The sequence below is a fragment of the Falco punctatus genome, assembly GCF_963210335.1.
Source record: "Falco punctatus genome assembly, chromosome: 6".
Lineage (NCBI taxonomy): Eukaryota > Metazoa > Chordata > Aves > Falconiformes > Falconidae > Falco > Falco punctatus.
This window is the reverse complement of record NC_137585.1, coordinates 55,172,541-55,189,638: the sequence shown is the minus strand read 5'-3', so window position 1 is coordinate 55,189,638 and position 17,098 is coordinate 55,172,541. Positions and strand designations below refer to the sequence as shown.

Genomic DNA, 17,098 nt, shown 5'->3' with positions numbered 1-17,098 from the left:
TGGATCTGTTTCTGCCAGGTAGGTGCTATTCCCACACCAGTATGTCGTACATACTGATAACGTCACCTCAACACCAGCAAAATAATTTCCACTGACAACTAAAACCAGTTAATCAGTTTGGGAGGTATTAAAACCTTACTTTCCCATCAATTCCGATTCTCCCAAGATTTTTATATGGTGTTTGGCATCTGGCAGACTAGAAGGCTGCATAACTTTTCAAAACAAATACTTGAGTCTAACAGCGTAGATGCAAATGTGTTAGATCTTGAACCTACTTGTTGGCACTGTAAATCCCCATGGTATTCAAGGTAGCTTTAAGTTGAATGCCAAGTTACTTGAATGCGACTAAAACATATTAAAATGCTTGCTTTAGACAAATGATCTTTGTGTTACCTGGCTCACCAAGATCAGCCCTATGTCAAAAGGGAGTTCCACCAGAGATCTGCCTCTGAACTTGTCCAAGACCCAGTAACCTCAGTTTACAAAGCTTTTGGATAAAATGCCCCTAACCATGATCACCATTAAGGTGAAGGTTTTTAAGTCACTTGGGTATGCTACAAAATGGGATTTGTGTTTTCAGACTATGAAGGTGTTTTTGTCTGCTGGCACACTGGATGGACCTCCCAGCAACAAAAGGCACTTGTGTATATAGTTTGTTTGCTTGGCCACAGCTTCAAACCTGATGGTGCATGGGTGGACCATCGAGCTGGCAAAGAGAATCCTTGAGACAATAAGCTGCTGCAAGGAAGCTTGGGTCCATCTGTGCAAGATCAGTTGCAAGTCCTGGACTTGAGTTTATATGTTCTCTGGAGCAAGGCATGGCATTCACCTTGTCTGTGTGAAGCATCATTTACATTGGTAACACCAAATGTACATTATCATCTTCTGCTGCTACAACAAAGAACGATGAAGAAAATATGTCTAAGTTATTTGTGATGTCTTCCAATATGAATTCACTCCTCTGTTTTTAAGTGTACTGATTTCGAGAGTGATTTTTCTGCTTTTATTTTTAGTTTTCAATTTAACAGTGATTTTTTACTTTGATTTTTTCAGATGTGACACTGAATCAAGTAATTCACATGAAGGTACAAACAGATGTGATGCCTTTCAATTTTGATTTGCTTGGTGCTTGCAAATAACATATCCGAATCCTGGCAAGTATTTTGCAAGGCTGATGCTTAAAGATGAATTGGTACTCCTGTGGGTTTCAGTGTTCCCAAGCTACTCTCTGTTCATATTTTTAAGGTCTCTGTCCGCAGACAAGTACTCTTCCACGTTCTCAAATTGACTTCTTGATCTTACCTAGGTAAAATTCATCCAAGGCTCTTTGCTAGATGCTGCATTGAAACCTCTACACTACCAGCCTTGCATTAATTTTGGTTCACTCTGGCAGGCCTCTTAAATAGTCAACAAAAAAAAAATAACACTGTATAATGAAAACAAAGACAGTCATGTCTCAAGATAAGGTTAGTAATAAGCTTTCTGAAAGCTAACTTGTTCTTAAGGAGAATTATTGAAGCATTAGGTAAAAATAATGAAATTAAAAGCCAAGGAATGTGGCACAGGAGAGAGATTTAAAACATAGACAAGCACTATGGCGCTCCCAATCATTTCTTCCAAGAAATAATTCAATCCAGTGAGAAATTAAGCTGGCAATCAGTTATCACAGGATCACACAGGCAACTGGCAAGAAAAGGGAAATGCTTTTTTAAAAAAAAATAATAATTGAGTAGCAAGTATTGCTACAAATGCACCGGTGAAGAAAAGGAGAATAAACTTTTTTTGTTTTTTATTAAAGCTTGGTGATGCAGATAGAATTTTAGAATATTTTTAAACTATAGCCTATTCAAGCCAGTTAAAAGTGGTGACTCAGGTAACGCAACCAAAAATAGTAATGGGCACTCTGTGTTCCAAAGCAAGACTCTTGCGAATAAAATAATAATAAACAGCAATCACAGGCAAAGATAATCTGTGTGATATACAGTTATTTGTTGTGTAGGGGGAAAACCAATATCTTAAATCACTGTTATATTCAAGGATAAAATTCAGTCTTAAATCATTTCGTGGTTTTGGAGAGTCACTTTAGAGAAATGAAACATCTAGTATAGCTTCCAGAAAAGTGAAAATGAAAGCTGAACTTCCTAAATTGCAAAACAAGTGTGAATAATTTCATGAACTTGGCAAGGATTAGGACTTTCAAGTACCCTAACTGAAATAACCCTTAGAACCAGACATCAAATTGCATAAAGGTGGACTGCTTCACAAGGTCCTGCAACTTCGTTTATTTATCTGCATTAAAATATTACTTTATTGAAGTGATCACAATACCACAGGAAAGTATGGTTGAACAGGAGTACAAGGGGTAATTCAATAAATTCATCCCCTGCTCTGAAGAAGAACCAAGGACTTTACAACATCCCTAATAGACCTTCATCTAACCCATTCTTGAAACACAGTACAGTAATATAGCATCTCCCCCGTAAGTCATCCCTTCAAGTGTTTAAGCTATTTGTTGAGTTAGAAAGTTTTTCTTAACATCCCATTTTAAGTCCTTAACCCTGCCCATTTGCTTTTAGCAAAAGAAAGAGATGGAGAACAGTCCATTGGTATTTTTTATAGCAACCTTTTGGGTACATGAGGACTATTTTTGTTCCCCTCATTCTTCTGCTTCCCAGACTAAACAGAGGGACAACTGATAAATCATCCTATAGCGTTTACATTAACTCCATCAGCAACTGCATGATGTTTATTAAATGTTTCTAAAACATCCCCTCAGCCCTTTGACATAGAAACTTGGAGGACTCATTAAAATGGGAAAGCTACTAAACATTCACTGGGCCAGTAACGCTGCTTTGAGCCTCAGAACCAAGATGCTCCTTTCTGCACACAAGCCTTGGTCTTTTCTCCAGATTTTTGCCAGACTACATCAAAAGGCACTGAGTCAAAGGAGCAAGAATGCTAAAAGCAAGGTAGGGCATGGGCTTGGAGAGTCCTGTAGCATTTAAAACTACATTTCTATTAAAATAAAAACAGTAATGTGGAGATCTCCAGAGAAGAGTCTACAGATTGCTCCTTTCCTACCCTCCCCTGACTTCAGTTCCCCCTGGGTGAAAACCTGCAAGGGTGCTTTCATGCTCCAGCCAGCAGGACCTGTGGTGGCCCTGTAGCTGCGGGCAGCAGCCTCTGGAAGGGTGGGAGCAGTGATGGGAAGCAGGACGTGGGCTGTGGGATGGAAAGGGTCTGAGCAGGGACTAAACTTCCTTACCCCCTCTAAAACCTGCATTAGTATCCCCCCAGTTTTACCAGTGTTTTGCCAGAAGAGTTTCATTAACAACCCTAGCAGTATTTATAGTTGTTATGAATTTGCAAGACGCCCCCAGCCCCTGGCTGCTCTAGGAATCCTGCTGGTCATTTCTAGAGTCCTGCTGGTCTCTCTTTTCCCCTCGATTCCTGCCTTTATATGTCTTTGCAAGCCCTGGCGCTGATCCTGTAAAGGCTTGACTATGGGCATAACTTTACCAATGACTTGTTGCTATGGGACATACTAAATCTTAAAATATGCTTAGGACTGAAATCCAAAAGGGTTCCTACCTAAGAGAACATTGGAATTGGCTTCTTTGTAACACATTTATGGGGAAATACAATTATTTCATTATGTTCATTATGGAAATTCTGGCTGTATAGCAAGGACTACCCAAAAACAAGTCGCAGAGCAAGGAAGTTTGTTACAGGCTGTCCCTTCAAAATCAGAATAAATAATTCAGAAATGCTGTAGCTTTAGTTTTTTCCACATTCCAGCTGAAAACAGTGGTAAATTCAAATGATCAAAGCAAAGCGATAAAGTTGAAATACAACCAACAAAGAACATCCACTCAGGCCTGTAGTTTCCTTACACCAGTAAACTTTCTGTTTACTCATTTCTCCCATTTGTCTTGAATTAATAGCTCAGGTCTGTTTAATACCACTGACAGCAATGACAATTACCCTTTGATTCACACTCAGCAACTTGTTAATTCAAACAAGGTCATTCTAACCACACAGGCACATGAGTGCAGCCTGAAAACAAACAGGAGCAGCTAAACAGCCTCTCTCCATCTCCTGGTGAAGAAATGCCATGGGGATATGTACTTGTTATGGCAGATACAACCTTAGACAGTATTGTTAGGAATCCTTTTCCAGCTCCTAAAATTCTTAATTCTGCCCAACCTTTTAAGGCCCCTTGGCGCAACTCTTTCATCCAAAATCCTCAAAATGAAAGGGATACCTGGAAACTAAAAAAACCCCATGTAACTGCTTTCTTACTCACATGTTCACACACTTGCAGTCATGCACCAGACATATGGTCTTCATCTACCATACTTGGACCGGTCAGAAGATAGCAGAACTCAGAGCAAGTTCACCTCCACAATCCCATCTAGGGGCTGTGCTCAGAGCAGTCAGACCTACACTATTTTGAAGTGGGATAGAAAGGGGATGGAACAAGGAGATTGTGCTTGTCGGCTTTCTTACAGTGCTGCAAACGTGGCCACCTACCCATGTGCACAGCCTTCCTGAAATCAATAGAGCTACTCATAATTTTAAATATGCACATAGTTTGGAGGACTGGGGACTTTATCTTGGTTGCTACCAAAGATAAAATTGTACCTTCCTGACAGTTTTGGAATAACCATAGCCCTCAGGTCAGAGTGTGACAGTTTCCCAGGATATTCAACAAACACCCCTTTTCATCTCAGAGTTGTGTCATTGATCCAGCTTAGCAAGATGACTCAGTACTGGGTAGTGAAGACTACAAGTACAATCTTCACTAAGGGAATATTTGTGCAGTTTGAAGGCACTGCCATGGAGTCTGGCCTCATCACGTGGTGCCAGCACCGACCTTCCCACATGCTGCTCCAAAACCCGCTGGGACTAACTGGAAGACTACCATTGCCTTTGAAAGGATTTTGATAAAGCTTATAACACAATCCTCTGCTGTACTTTTGTGTATTTTCCTTTCAGGTTATTTGCATCCCATTTAGGCAGAAGTCTGCTCCCAAACAGACACATTTGCTAGTAATTTTCCTTTCTTCCTCTCCTGTTGACTCTAAACTGCATTATTAAACAGGTACTTCTTGTCACAGATACGAAAAAATAGATTTTATAATACAAAAGATGAAAAAATATGTCATATGTCTGCCAAACATTTAATCAGAGAGTTTCAGAGTGCTGTGTAAACGTATCAGAGTGAGTCTCGCCCTGCCCCTCACTCTCCCCTCAAAGGCTGGATTTCCGTGGCACAAACAGATCAGCAGATGTGCCAGCAGTAGTAAGAGTTCAATGCTGAGAGCCGAGTTACATTTGGCAATTCGTTCCCTGCAGCAATGCCGCCCTTAGCTTACGCTGTAGCCAGCCCTAACCACATCAGATCACAGGTCTGTCAGCACCCAGATGTAGCCCAGAAGCCCTGACTCAGTAAACAGGTGAAGAATTCATCCTTACTCACACAGTTCCATTGATGTGAATAGTCAGATGTAAGTATAAGCTAAGGCTGGCGTAAGGGAAGCTCAGAGGCCTGGGAGTGCTGTCATCTAATTCTCTGTAAGCACCCATGCCTTGCCAGGGTAAGCTGTAGAGCTGCTATATGAGAAAATATAATCTTAAGAAAATATTCTACAATAAAGTGTACAGAAAGCAGACATTCCCCTACTTTTAATTCTGTTCTTAATTGCTAACAGTATGTAAAAATACTCGGGTCAGTAAAGTTAACCAGGACTTCTGTTTTAAGTATAGAAACCACAACTGTGTAAGCTCAGCATGCTTTGTGGATACCATGAAAATGTGAGCCCTAATGTGCTGTAGCTGCAATCTGATTCCCAGCATCTGTCCTCAAACTGGTGAACTGGTGGGGGAAGGGGCCTTCTGGTCAGAGAATCACATCCCCATTGTCATTTCCTAGACAAAGAACAAGAAATTGTCCTGTTACACTGTGTAGAGATGATATTTTGCTATTTTTAGTGAGTCTGATTGTGATAGATAGTAGAAACTCCCTAGAAACTGTCCACACAAGTTTAGGACTTCTAGTAAATCATCTTGACAACAGTCTGTGAAGAGAAGCATCCCAGAAAGACAGTGCTGTTTGACAGCACAACAGATCTGAAAACTTCTTGCTGAAATGCCTGAAATGTCTGAAACGCTGAAATCTGAAATGCTGAAATGTAATCCATCCATTCCACCCTTAGCTGGAAAAATTTGAAAAACTTAGCCTGGAAGTTCAGTGCCTGTGCCTGCTGAGCCAGCCTTGCCAGCTGAAATGCTGGGGGGCTGCAGCAGGGCAGCCCCGCTTGCATGTTTGTGCCTGCCCACTTGTTCCCTGGCTTGCAAGCCCAGCAGGCAACGGAGGAGCTGCCAGCTCCTAATGCCAGGTAATTAATTCCCCCCCCCAACCCCTGCACTTCTGCAGTGCTACACAAGATGAACATATTTCACATTTTCAGTAGGATGTGACCACTTTTGAAAATGTTGCCCTGTATCAGGCTTTCTTTTAGCTAAATCTCACTATCTCCTTTCACATTTGGTCGTGTCCCATTCACTGGCCCAAGAGCTCCCCGATTCCCACCTTTGCTGTCGTGCCCTTGCTCTCCCACTGTGAGAGCACTGGCGCAGGGGGAAAAGAAGTAGGACAGTTTGAAGAAGAGACAGCAGTGCAAAAACCAGCAGTGATAAATAGGCAAATTGGCAAAGTAAAAATCAAAGAAAAAAGGTAGTATTTTGAAATAAGATTTGGATTTTTCTCTCCTTCCTGAAAATCCCTAAACGAATGACCAGGGAGATTTCTGGGTGGAAAAATGACATGTCTGGGAAATCTGAGATGTATGTTTCTAATTTTGAAGAAAGACTTACAGAAAAAAAAAGTACTGAAAAATTAGAAAGGAAAATGATCGGAAAAATACTCTGCGTGAAAGGGCAGATAGAGAAAGGCTGTGTACTAGGGCTGAGAAGACAGTGGAAAACTAGAAAAGATAAAACAAAAAAGGAAAATACGGTGCTTCTATTTTTTCTTTCAAAATTGTGGAATGATGTACACATAGCATCTCAAATCCTCAATTTAAGAGAGTTAAAGCCAGCCTCCTGGCTTCATGTATGGAGGGAAGAGGAAGGGAGAGTGGACGCCTTACATCAGCGAAAAGTCCAGCAGAGCTGCAGACTGCCCGGGGCTGTTAGCCTTTGCAGAGGCATCCTGCTTCAGTACAGCTCTGTCTCTCCTCTGCCTACATTTTATCAATCAGATGTAGCACTTTGGGGTAAAAAAGAGAAGACGGGAGGGAAAGAAAGCAACATTTGCACTCAGATGCAGTAGGAGCACCATCCCGCCCTGAGGGACAGAAGCTATTTGTGCCTCCGCCTGCTGCCCTGTCTGGTCCAGCGATGGGTGAGGAGGTCACAGCCTGGAGCCCTGGGCTGATGCAGGGAAGCTGATGTTACTTATTTTTGTGTTTCATTAACGAAAAGCCCCTGATGCTATAAAAAATCAGACACAAAGGGAACATATTTGGGTCTCAAAGGCATGTACTTGTAAGCTGGGAAATGCCTCTTTCATGACTGACTGCCTTGAGCTTAACATGTCCCCCCAGCCCTGCATGCAGGGCGTGACCAAGACCCTCCTTACTTCTCTAGCCTGCAGCACAGGTCAGACACGGGCCAGTATTCAGGTCCCTCCTGTAAATCTGGCATTTGATATACTTTTGTTTATTCATTATAAATAGCCTCTTATACATAACATGTATATGACCTAGAATTTATAGGACTTGGACCTGCACTGCCAAATAATTCAGCTTCCCAGCTCAATCCCAGGGCCCGGTGCTGATAGTCTTATTTCACATGTTCATTTGTGGGCCCTGTTTTACAGCAAATCAGTGCATTTCCTTCAAAACAAACTCCAGAGGTGCTCCCAGGGGTAGTTAGCACCAGAAATCACGCTGTCCTGGCAGTGTGGACCCTCCAGCCTTCCCCTGCTCTTCACCATCCTCTTACACTATCCCAGCCCTCAGCCTCCCTTCATGTTCTCCAGACAAAATTGAACAATAAAGCACACATGCCATATCTTAAGTCCACGGGTATGGGGGTGTAGGACACAGCCTGCCCTGAGAAATGTGGGCCTGAGCTGCTTTGCCCTACCTGGCCTGAGGCCAGGGGTCACTCCCTGGGACGGAGGCCTTTGGCCACAGAGACAAGTAGTCATGGCTCGCTCACAAGCTGTGCTGCATCTACTCATTATTTTTCAGCCTTAACTTTAAAAGCAAAATATTTAATTAATTTAATTCTACAGTCATTGCTCATGTTTACATTGTTTATAATGTTAAGCTTGTTTTCTAAAAACAAGTTTCTGAGCCGGTTTTCTAAAATCAGGGGGAAAAAAAACCTGTATTCTTACAAAATAAAATTATTTTCTTATTTTACTAAGTTTGCATGATTACTCTTCCCTGTGCTTTGAAAAGGGAGGATTTGAGATTTTTATGCTGTCATCATCTGGATAGACAGAAATAGTGGAAGAACATGTAAAGAGAGGTTTTACACTGCAGAGCTTTTAATATGAAATTTTGCCAATTGCACGTCATAGCAAATTGTACAGAGATCCTACAGAAGCACCATCTCTGGTATTTTCCCACTGCAGCAATGTCCAAACTCTGACACCATGGCTGTGGATTGATTTTTTAAGGTTTTAAAAAGGTGTGAACTCTGAGATTCTGGAAACCAAACTAGTTGTAAAGTAGCCAGATTTTTATAAAACCGCTTGTAATTGTTATCCAATCCTTTTTCTTCAGACATGGCTACAGAGTCCCTGCACAGAAGCACTATTTACATACCGCTGTTTGAGAAGGCAGGCAGGCTTACGTTAGGCACATGCACAGGGTGTTATACAAGAACGGTCTGTATTTGAGCACTGTCCCTCCAGCATGACCTGTGCTTTATGGAAATTTGGTTAAAAATCACAGAAAATGCTACATCCAACGAAGAAGCTGGGGGAAGGGAAGCAGAGGAGGTGAAGCAGATGTATCTAACTCAGGCTGTTTTACAAGCTATGACTCCAGCATTCAGTACCAAGCATACGCTATATTTTCTACTTGAAAGCTGACTACCACTTCAAATGAAAATGGTTTTGCATGTGCTGCACCATAAAATTACACAGACACAGAGGTCCACACTAACTAGCTGTTTACCTCTATGCTTCTACCACAGCACATAACTTATAATCGGAGGAAGGAAACTCCTGGGAGATCTGAAGGCTTTAATTGTTTCAGCGTGCAGATGGTTTGCGTTACAGCAAATCGACACAGCTCAAGGTCAATTCATAGTTCAGCAATAGCTGCTTCAGCAAGTGAATGTAGTTTGTTTACGCCTCTTCTGGGGAAGGTTTAACTGCTTTGTTACCCATGTTATAGATATTTCCAGGCTTAAGAAACACCGCAACAGGTGAAACTGGAGGAGTGTAGGTTGCCACAGCCATTTCCTTCGTGTCTGGTACTAAGCAATTTTTAGAGCAGCTAAATATAACTGGTTTCCTACAACATTTGAACACTTTGTTTCAATGTGTTCCCTTTTCTGTCACTGACATAAAACCACTCTCTTACAGACAACTCCCGCAATACCAATTTTCTTTGCTATGTTGAGATGTGCCATGCAACCGCTGCACCTAGAGATTGAGGTCTTGCCCTTTGCTATTAATCTGGGCTGCCCTTCTCCCAGAGGTCCCTGGTCCTTCTGCACTGGCAGCTCAGCTGTTCATGAAGCAGCTGCTGAACTGCCTTAATTTAGGGCTTAGATGGTTAGGATAAACTGGAACCTATTTTGATTATTATTGGTTTTTTAATAGCACCGGGCTGAAACCTGCCACAGTACAGCAGCTGCTTCATCAGCTGAACATCCCTCCAGGTGAAATGGAGCTTCTCAAGAAGAAAACAGGCTGGGCACTAGAGCAGCAGGGGAACTACTGCAGTGATCCCAAAGTAAGATGTTACTGGCCAGAGGCTGGAAAGGTCCGTGTAGGAGAAGAACACAAAGTACTCTGGGGCACGAAGCACCTCCATGAGCCATAAGCACTTTCTTTTGTGCCATATATCAGCTCGATCCCAGATCTGCCTGGGTAGCTGCCATTAGAAAGGCAATCCTGCCAATGCTAACTGTTGAAAAACTGCATCTGGCAAAAACAGTGCATGATTTTTGTTTTAAAAGGGATGGTCTTTTTTCCTCAGACCTTGTCTTCCAGTTCTGCTGATCGGTGCTTATTCCCATCAGTATGCTGTCTCCGTTTACCTTCTACCTCTTGTCCCGCAGGGGCAGTACCAAACCCCCACATAATCATGGGGCAGCACTGTGTTTTCCCACCTGCACTTGGTGTCTGGAGTGCTAGACCTGGAGAGAAACCACAGCAATGCATCGCCAAAGACAGGTTGTTTGTGTGACTCAGCAGATGTACAGATGTGTCCATATGTCTATATGTGCAGGTAATTTAACACTGTGGGTGCTCCACCCCTCCCCTGACATGTAACCAAATAAGCAGTCACAGGATAATTGAAAGATGGGTTGTACCTCAAGTTCAGAAAGCAATCAGTGAACTTGCAGTCTACTTGCAGACCTCAAAATATGTCAGAAACATCACTGAATGTAACATCACAGCACAACAATGCTAAAAAGCTCATGCTCTTTGCTGTATGCATTAGGGCATCTACCTTCATTTTGTTTGGGTCTGAGAGTCTTTTTAAAAAATGTTCCAAAGACCTGTTATTAAACTCACTTAGGAAAACTCTGTAGCCTTTTAAAAGAGGCTTGTGGCAGGGCTGTGAGGATTTGAAACAGAGGCACACCAACGCTGTGAGCCATAGCTAAGAATTTCACATCCACGTCTGGAAGAAATCTCCTGCCACAACCCCCCCACCCCCACCCCACACTCAGTGGTCCTCAATGTGGCCTTAACATCTGCTTCGGCATCTGGTCTTTTGGGAGGATCTGCCTCCATGTGCTTTGCTGCTTCCAAAGGCCTGCCCGCTGCTGCTCAGGACGGCTGGCAGTGTTCACCACCACCCTGCAGTCGGGCAGATACCCGTACAAGGAAACACAACGATTCGCCCCCCTCGTCGGTGGGAGTCCGGCAGGCACATCCACCACTGTAAATCTGTAATCCAGCTTTACTGGGTCCATTTAAAATAACTTTGGGAGGCATAATGCAGCCTGAGCTTTAGGTCTGATCCTTTGCATAGATAATAAGCTGAGGTGCATTTACAGGACAGTGTGTAAAGTTTGTCTAGCTCCTAACTTGGACACGAAGCTGCAGGCTTCTGGGCCAGAAGGTGTGTGGCTGCCAAAACAAAGCAGGCGGCTGGAAGCAGAGCAAACTGCCTCCAGCAGCCCTGCCAACAGATTCTGCAGGTCAGCTATTGAAATGATTTGCACATCAGCATATTTCAAATTTCGAATGCAGCCTTTTCTAAAAGACCACAGCAAGAGTGTTTGTAAAGAAGGGTTGTTCTCGTAGGAAAACAATTTCCTAAAGAATCTGTTTCCTTACTCAAACACCACAAAGGTGGAAGGTTTTCATAAAACTGGCACCAAGGGCATATCTGTGACATGGAGATAATTACTGGAAGCAACCAGTGAAGCTGCCAAATCTGACTGCAGCAGAACTGCCAGAAATTTTTTTCCTTCTTAATTGCAGCCAAAAACCACAGGTGACTTAAAAGAAATGAAAGTGTGGGGAAGAATGCAGAATGACCAGGAAAGACTGCTCTTACGCACAGTGCTTTAGCACAGTCTAGAGGACTTGTCTATGAAATGCTGCCAACTGTTGGACCATGGCCAACTCATCTTAAAATCTGGGTAGCCTGGGGGTGGGTGGGATGGAGGTATGCCCACTTCCCTCACATCAGAGACCCCGTGTCTGCTAAACTCTTTCTGGCTCGGGATGCAGGGCAGTTCCTGTCCCCAGCTCTGGGACACGCTGTGCTAACTCCCCAGCAGGCAATCTCAGCCCAAAGAAGGCTCAAAACTGCAGGCTGAGGACACTTTAAAAAAATAAAGATGGGTAATAGATGCTTACAAACTGTTAGTGCAGCTGGATCTGTTGCCACAAAACTGCTCTCACTGACTCTGCTGGACCCTACATCTCCTTTTTCACTGTCTAAGCTGCTGCAATGATTCTCAAACCCAAGTGTGTGGCTGCCCTAGGAGGTCCAGGCTGCATGATGAGAGACAGAGGGAGACAAGAATGAAGAATCCAGATGGCTCATGTTGGCCCCTCTTGTCCCTTTTCTGTTTCCCTCTTTCTCTACCACTGAGGGTCTCTCCTCTCTCCAGCCCCACCATGGGGGACGAGCTATTCCTGCACAGGGTGGAAGGCAACAAGGGGGTAAAGGCCAGTGGCTTGGGGACTGCAGGCTGATGTGGGGGAAGCTGTGGGAGCTGTGCAGCCCGGCACAGCTTGGGAGGCTCCTGCTGGGAGACGGAGCGCAGGATCTCAGAAAGATGGTCCAGCCAAAGGAGGGACCCCTGACTTATCCCCGAAGTGTAACATTAAGGACATTTCTCAGACAGACAGCAGCTGCCTAATTACAACTGGAAATATGGATCCTAGGCATTCCCAAAACACTTGTTTCTTGTATTTATTCACTCCAATAAATCATTCCTGTCTCTAGCTGTATCTGTTAATTGTGGGGAAAAGAATAAAAAGAAAACAGTAAAATCATAGTTCACAGATGCAGCTGTCAGAGATTTTCTTCCTTCCACTCTCTCATACTGAGTTACCTCTGAATTTATCTTACCTGTAATCCTCAATTTTAAGAATTCTCCCTTGCTTTCCTTCCTTAGATTAGAGATTCTTTAACAAATTCGGGAATATTCATAGAGCTTACAGGTAAAGCGTAAAGAAGAAACAATCAAATTCTCAGAATGTAACCCTGTGTTGCTGAACAGTGCATTTATTTGCCTGTAATAATTGGCAAAAGCGAGCTCATCTTCAGTGTGACTATGAGCAGCAGATAGGCAGGGAACATCATTCACAATGTCACCATTTCCAAAAACAACCCCTACTTCTGACTCCCCACCCACACTGAAACATATTTGAGGTAAAATGAAGTAGCAGGTTTGCATACCATGGGCACCTCCCTCCCCCTAAAAGAAGGAAGAAATGAAAGCTGGAGGCAAAAGACTAAGAATTAAATCAGCACATCTGAAAACCAAGGCCAAATTGACTTGCTGAAGGCCATATCTAATCAGTCATTAGTAGAGCAAGGACTGCAAGTCTGGATTCCTCAGTCCCAGTTTCATGCTCTAATTCCTGACTCCAACAAATTGCTTTATAATAATCATAAGACCTTACTGAATAGTCATATATGCAGATAAAGGAAATCTCTCTTCAAGGTTACTGTAAAGGAAAATATTAGTCAGATGGCTAAAGGTTGAAGGGAGAGGACAGAGCAAATGGAAAACTCCGAGTGGAGTGTCGACTGAGCAACGTTCCTCCAAACACAAATTTAGGAGTACTGGGAAGTGTAAAAGTAGCGTTCAGCCTTGCTATACACTGGTCTTCCTTCCCCTGAGAGTAATGTTGCAGAATTGTCTAATAAGGTCCTTGTGAGAAAAGCTTAGTGAAATCAAGACAACGTAATTTTATCTTGAAGTCAGCTAGGTGAGGTCAGTCCCAGGCAGGATACACGGTGCTGACGGTGCTGACCTCATCCTGCTGCCCCATGGTAACTACCGACAGGGCTTTGTGCTCACTTAAGATTGCAAAGCAAAATAATCAATGATGATATTTACCTTGTTGTAGACACTCTGCCAGAGAAGACAAAGCCTTAAGAGGGGATTGACCATGGCTACATAGACATTTGCAAGCACTGGCAGAGAAAGAGATGGAGAAGCACAGGAGATGACTTAGGCAAAGCAGTTTGTATCCAGTTACCCAGCTGACTGCAGCACGTAGTAGGAGAAATACCTGAAATGGGCACCTGCAGCTCTCCATTGGTTCACAAGACTAGTTGTAATGCATCTATTTGAAGATCTCTTGGGGTCCCATGATGAAAGCTTTCTTCTCAGATGTAAAGAAGAGATGATTTATTCCATTTTTCTCCAGGGATTATCCACATAGGGCAGACATATAGAGACCAGCTGAGTTTATCTTCTTGGGGCACCATCCAGCTTCCAAGAAGCATGGCTGCAGCAGCATCTTGGCCAGGAGCTTGTCCAAAATTCATCCTTAGGAGAGGCTTCTTGATTAAGAACCAGGTCACAAGTTGTAAGAAATCTAAAGGTCACAGGTGAAAGGTGATCAAGAAGTAAACTACCTCTGGATCAAAAAACTCATCTGGAATATCACAGCCATAATGTAAGGTGTATATCTTCAATGAAATGATAAAGGGACTTTCATTTTTGAAAGGGTTGTTATATCAGTTGTGAAGTAAACATCACAGAAATAATAATAATAAAAAAAACCCACAACTGATCACCAGTGTGTTCTTTAAAACAAAGCAGATCTAAAAAGCTTGTAAGAGTCTACATTTTGTAGCTCTGTCTCTGCATTCAGAATAACACAACAGCCTTTTGTATCTGGGCAGCTTCTTTTGCTTGGCAGGAAAGGATCAGAAGGTCAGAGAAACCAGAGGTGCAGGATCCCCACTGGGACCTATGCTGCAGGAATGGAGGCTTACAATAGCCTGAACAAAAAGGGAGAAGGAAACAGGACAAAATTACTATTGCTTGACATGTCCCACAAGTGCTACAAGAACCCAGTATGTTTCCATTCAGTGAAAGCCAGCTACTTCTTTACGCTTTGGGTAGAAACAAGAGGACTACTCCCCAGAAGTTTAACTAGTATGACTTCATTACCATTGCTTTTAAATGACATATAACTGGTGACAGTTTTCTCCTTCCCAGTATGTGTATTGAACCATTAACACTTACTACATTGCTAAACTTTTACATGTTTATACAATTTGCAGAGTAAATGGGGGCCATGAAAGTTCTTATCCACACTTTGGGTGGAGCAGACTGACATGAGACAACAGATACAAGAATGGAGCTTCACTGTAGAATGAAAAACATAGAATCCCTGGGAGAAAGGAAACCACCACACAGCTCGCACGTGGAGCTGGGGAGAAACTGAGCTCATGCGAAGAGGCGGGCTCCTCTGCACTGAGGAAGAATCTGGAGGGCAGTTTTTAGGCAGTGTCCCCAGTTATAGGAAACCATGAATCAGTAAGGAAAAATGCTACCTCCTGCCGTTTGATTGCTGTTCTCTGGGGAAACAAGGCTTTACATTCCTGTAAGATAAACAGGACTGCATCAGAACAACACAGGGCTGTGTACTCTACCTGTTTTCCCAACAGCTGTCTGTGGGGCTGCTGATCAGCAAGCCACTTGAATCAAAGACTGGGAACAAATATTTTCATATCTTCACCCAGCAATGTTATCATTAAAAATAATCAAAAACCACTCCCCACCTTCCTTCCCCGCCAGGGAAGGTTTTGCATCATGCTCTTCCTGCACTGAGTCAAAAGGCAGCAGCAATCTCTTCTCTGCGTATTTCCAACAGCTGCTAAAGCCATAAGCCAACAAAAGAAGCCTGATACTGTAAAACAAACAAAAAAAATTAACAACAAAAAAAAAAGAGATAGTGTGAAGCTCCAAGAATATTTTAGGCAATCTGGATGAGAAAATGGGATGTGACTTTCACAACAGTTCTGACTTTCTCTTCTAATCAGCTCTCACTGCCATTTTGTTATTTGCTTAGGGCAGGTCTACGTGGGGTGAATTAAGTAGTCTGCAGTCATATCACCAGCCCAGCTACCTTCCCGAAATTTCAGATGCAAAATAAAATCAGCCTTGTGAATAAGCACACTAGAAAGTGTATTATATTAAATATTTCTTTGGACACTTGTTCTACATGGAAACCAGTCACCCCTGTGGATTAACAGATTAGGACAGACCTGACATGGCTGCTGGTAATTTCATTTAGATCAAAGATGTTTATGGATATAAAATAAATAATCAGGCTGCCTGTGAAGGGGCGAACGAAAGCCACTGTAACCTTGCTTACCAGCTTACTATCTCTAACAGAAAGGTGAAGTTCCGTTGTCCATCTGTCATCCCCGACACATGGACTTCAGTGTTAAGATTGCACCAGGACAGACTTGCAGGGGCTGGCGTTCACCCCCCACTTACCAGTTTCCCAGCCAGTGCTCATTTTCTTTGCATGTTTTGAGGGCTGAGTAAGGCACTCAAGATGCTATCATAGTTAGTGATTTATCACCCAGCAACTGGGCAACTTCTACATACAATCTTAATCTGCAACATATAACAGCAACATACCCCTCTTCAAGCATGCACATTTTGATGCAGGCAGCCAACCTCCATTTGCCTACCACATCAAAACCAGTCACTCCAGTGATCGTTGTCCTGATCTGCATGTTGGAGATCGACCCTAAAGATAAGAAACTGTAAGATAAGAAACTCTCAGCTGCAAACTATCACAAGTCCAGCCCTCAGGAGCCTGGCTTGTTGCCAGACCCCTTCTCTGCTTGCTCAGGCAGAGCCTGGCCACCCCTCACACGTGTGCAGCTATATCACGCTATATAACCTACACAACACATAAAACAATGTTTTAGAGGATCGGTTCTCCTTGAACTTTTTCTCCAATGCAATCAGGCAATGCTGTTTGACTATAGGAGAACCACCTGGAATGCATGGGACGTGCAAGCCTATATAGCTTATAATTTGTAATGTGATCATCTGTGCTCTGCTGAGCCTGCTGAGATACTGGAAAGTTATTAATAACTTTGAATTAGGAAGCAAACTGCCACAATAAAAAAATGCTGTTGATATTTTACATCCTGTACCCAGCACAACACTGAAAGCAGAAATTGGAAAGAATTCTGGAAAAATGTGTGTAGTAAGAATAGTCAGTATTAGAAATAAATGGTGGAAGAAGAACATTGATCTTATAATGACAGCTGATAAAAGGGCAGGTTGAAGCTGGCCACATAACTAGGGAAACACGTATCGTTTTCTAGGGAGACTATACAAACCTTGAGTATGAAAGCACACAACTGCAAAAATCAAAAGTTCATTTTCA

General features: G+C 42.9%; 1 protein-coding gene across 1 annotated transcript in view; it reads right to left on the bottom strand.

Annotated features, from left to right (window-relative positions):
* Positions 1-8,332: 8,332 nt before the first annotated feature.
* Positions 8,333-17,098, bottom strand: part of LOC308065147 (uncharacterized protein) — a 48,224-nt gene continuing 39,458 nt past the window's right edge. Inside the window, exon 4 of the mRNA XM_080390789.1 lies at positions 8,333-15,595. Within this exon, the coding sequence (XP_080246915.1) occupies positions 15,421-15,595 (175 nt within the window). The 3' untranslated portion in view covers positions 8,333-15,420. The remainder of the gene's footprint in view (positions 15,596-17,098) is intronic.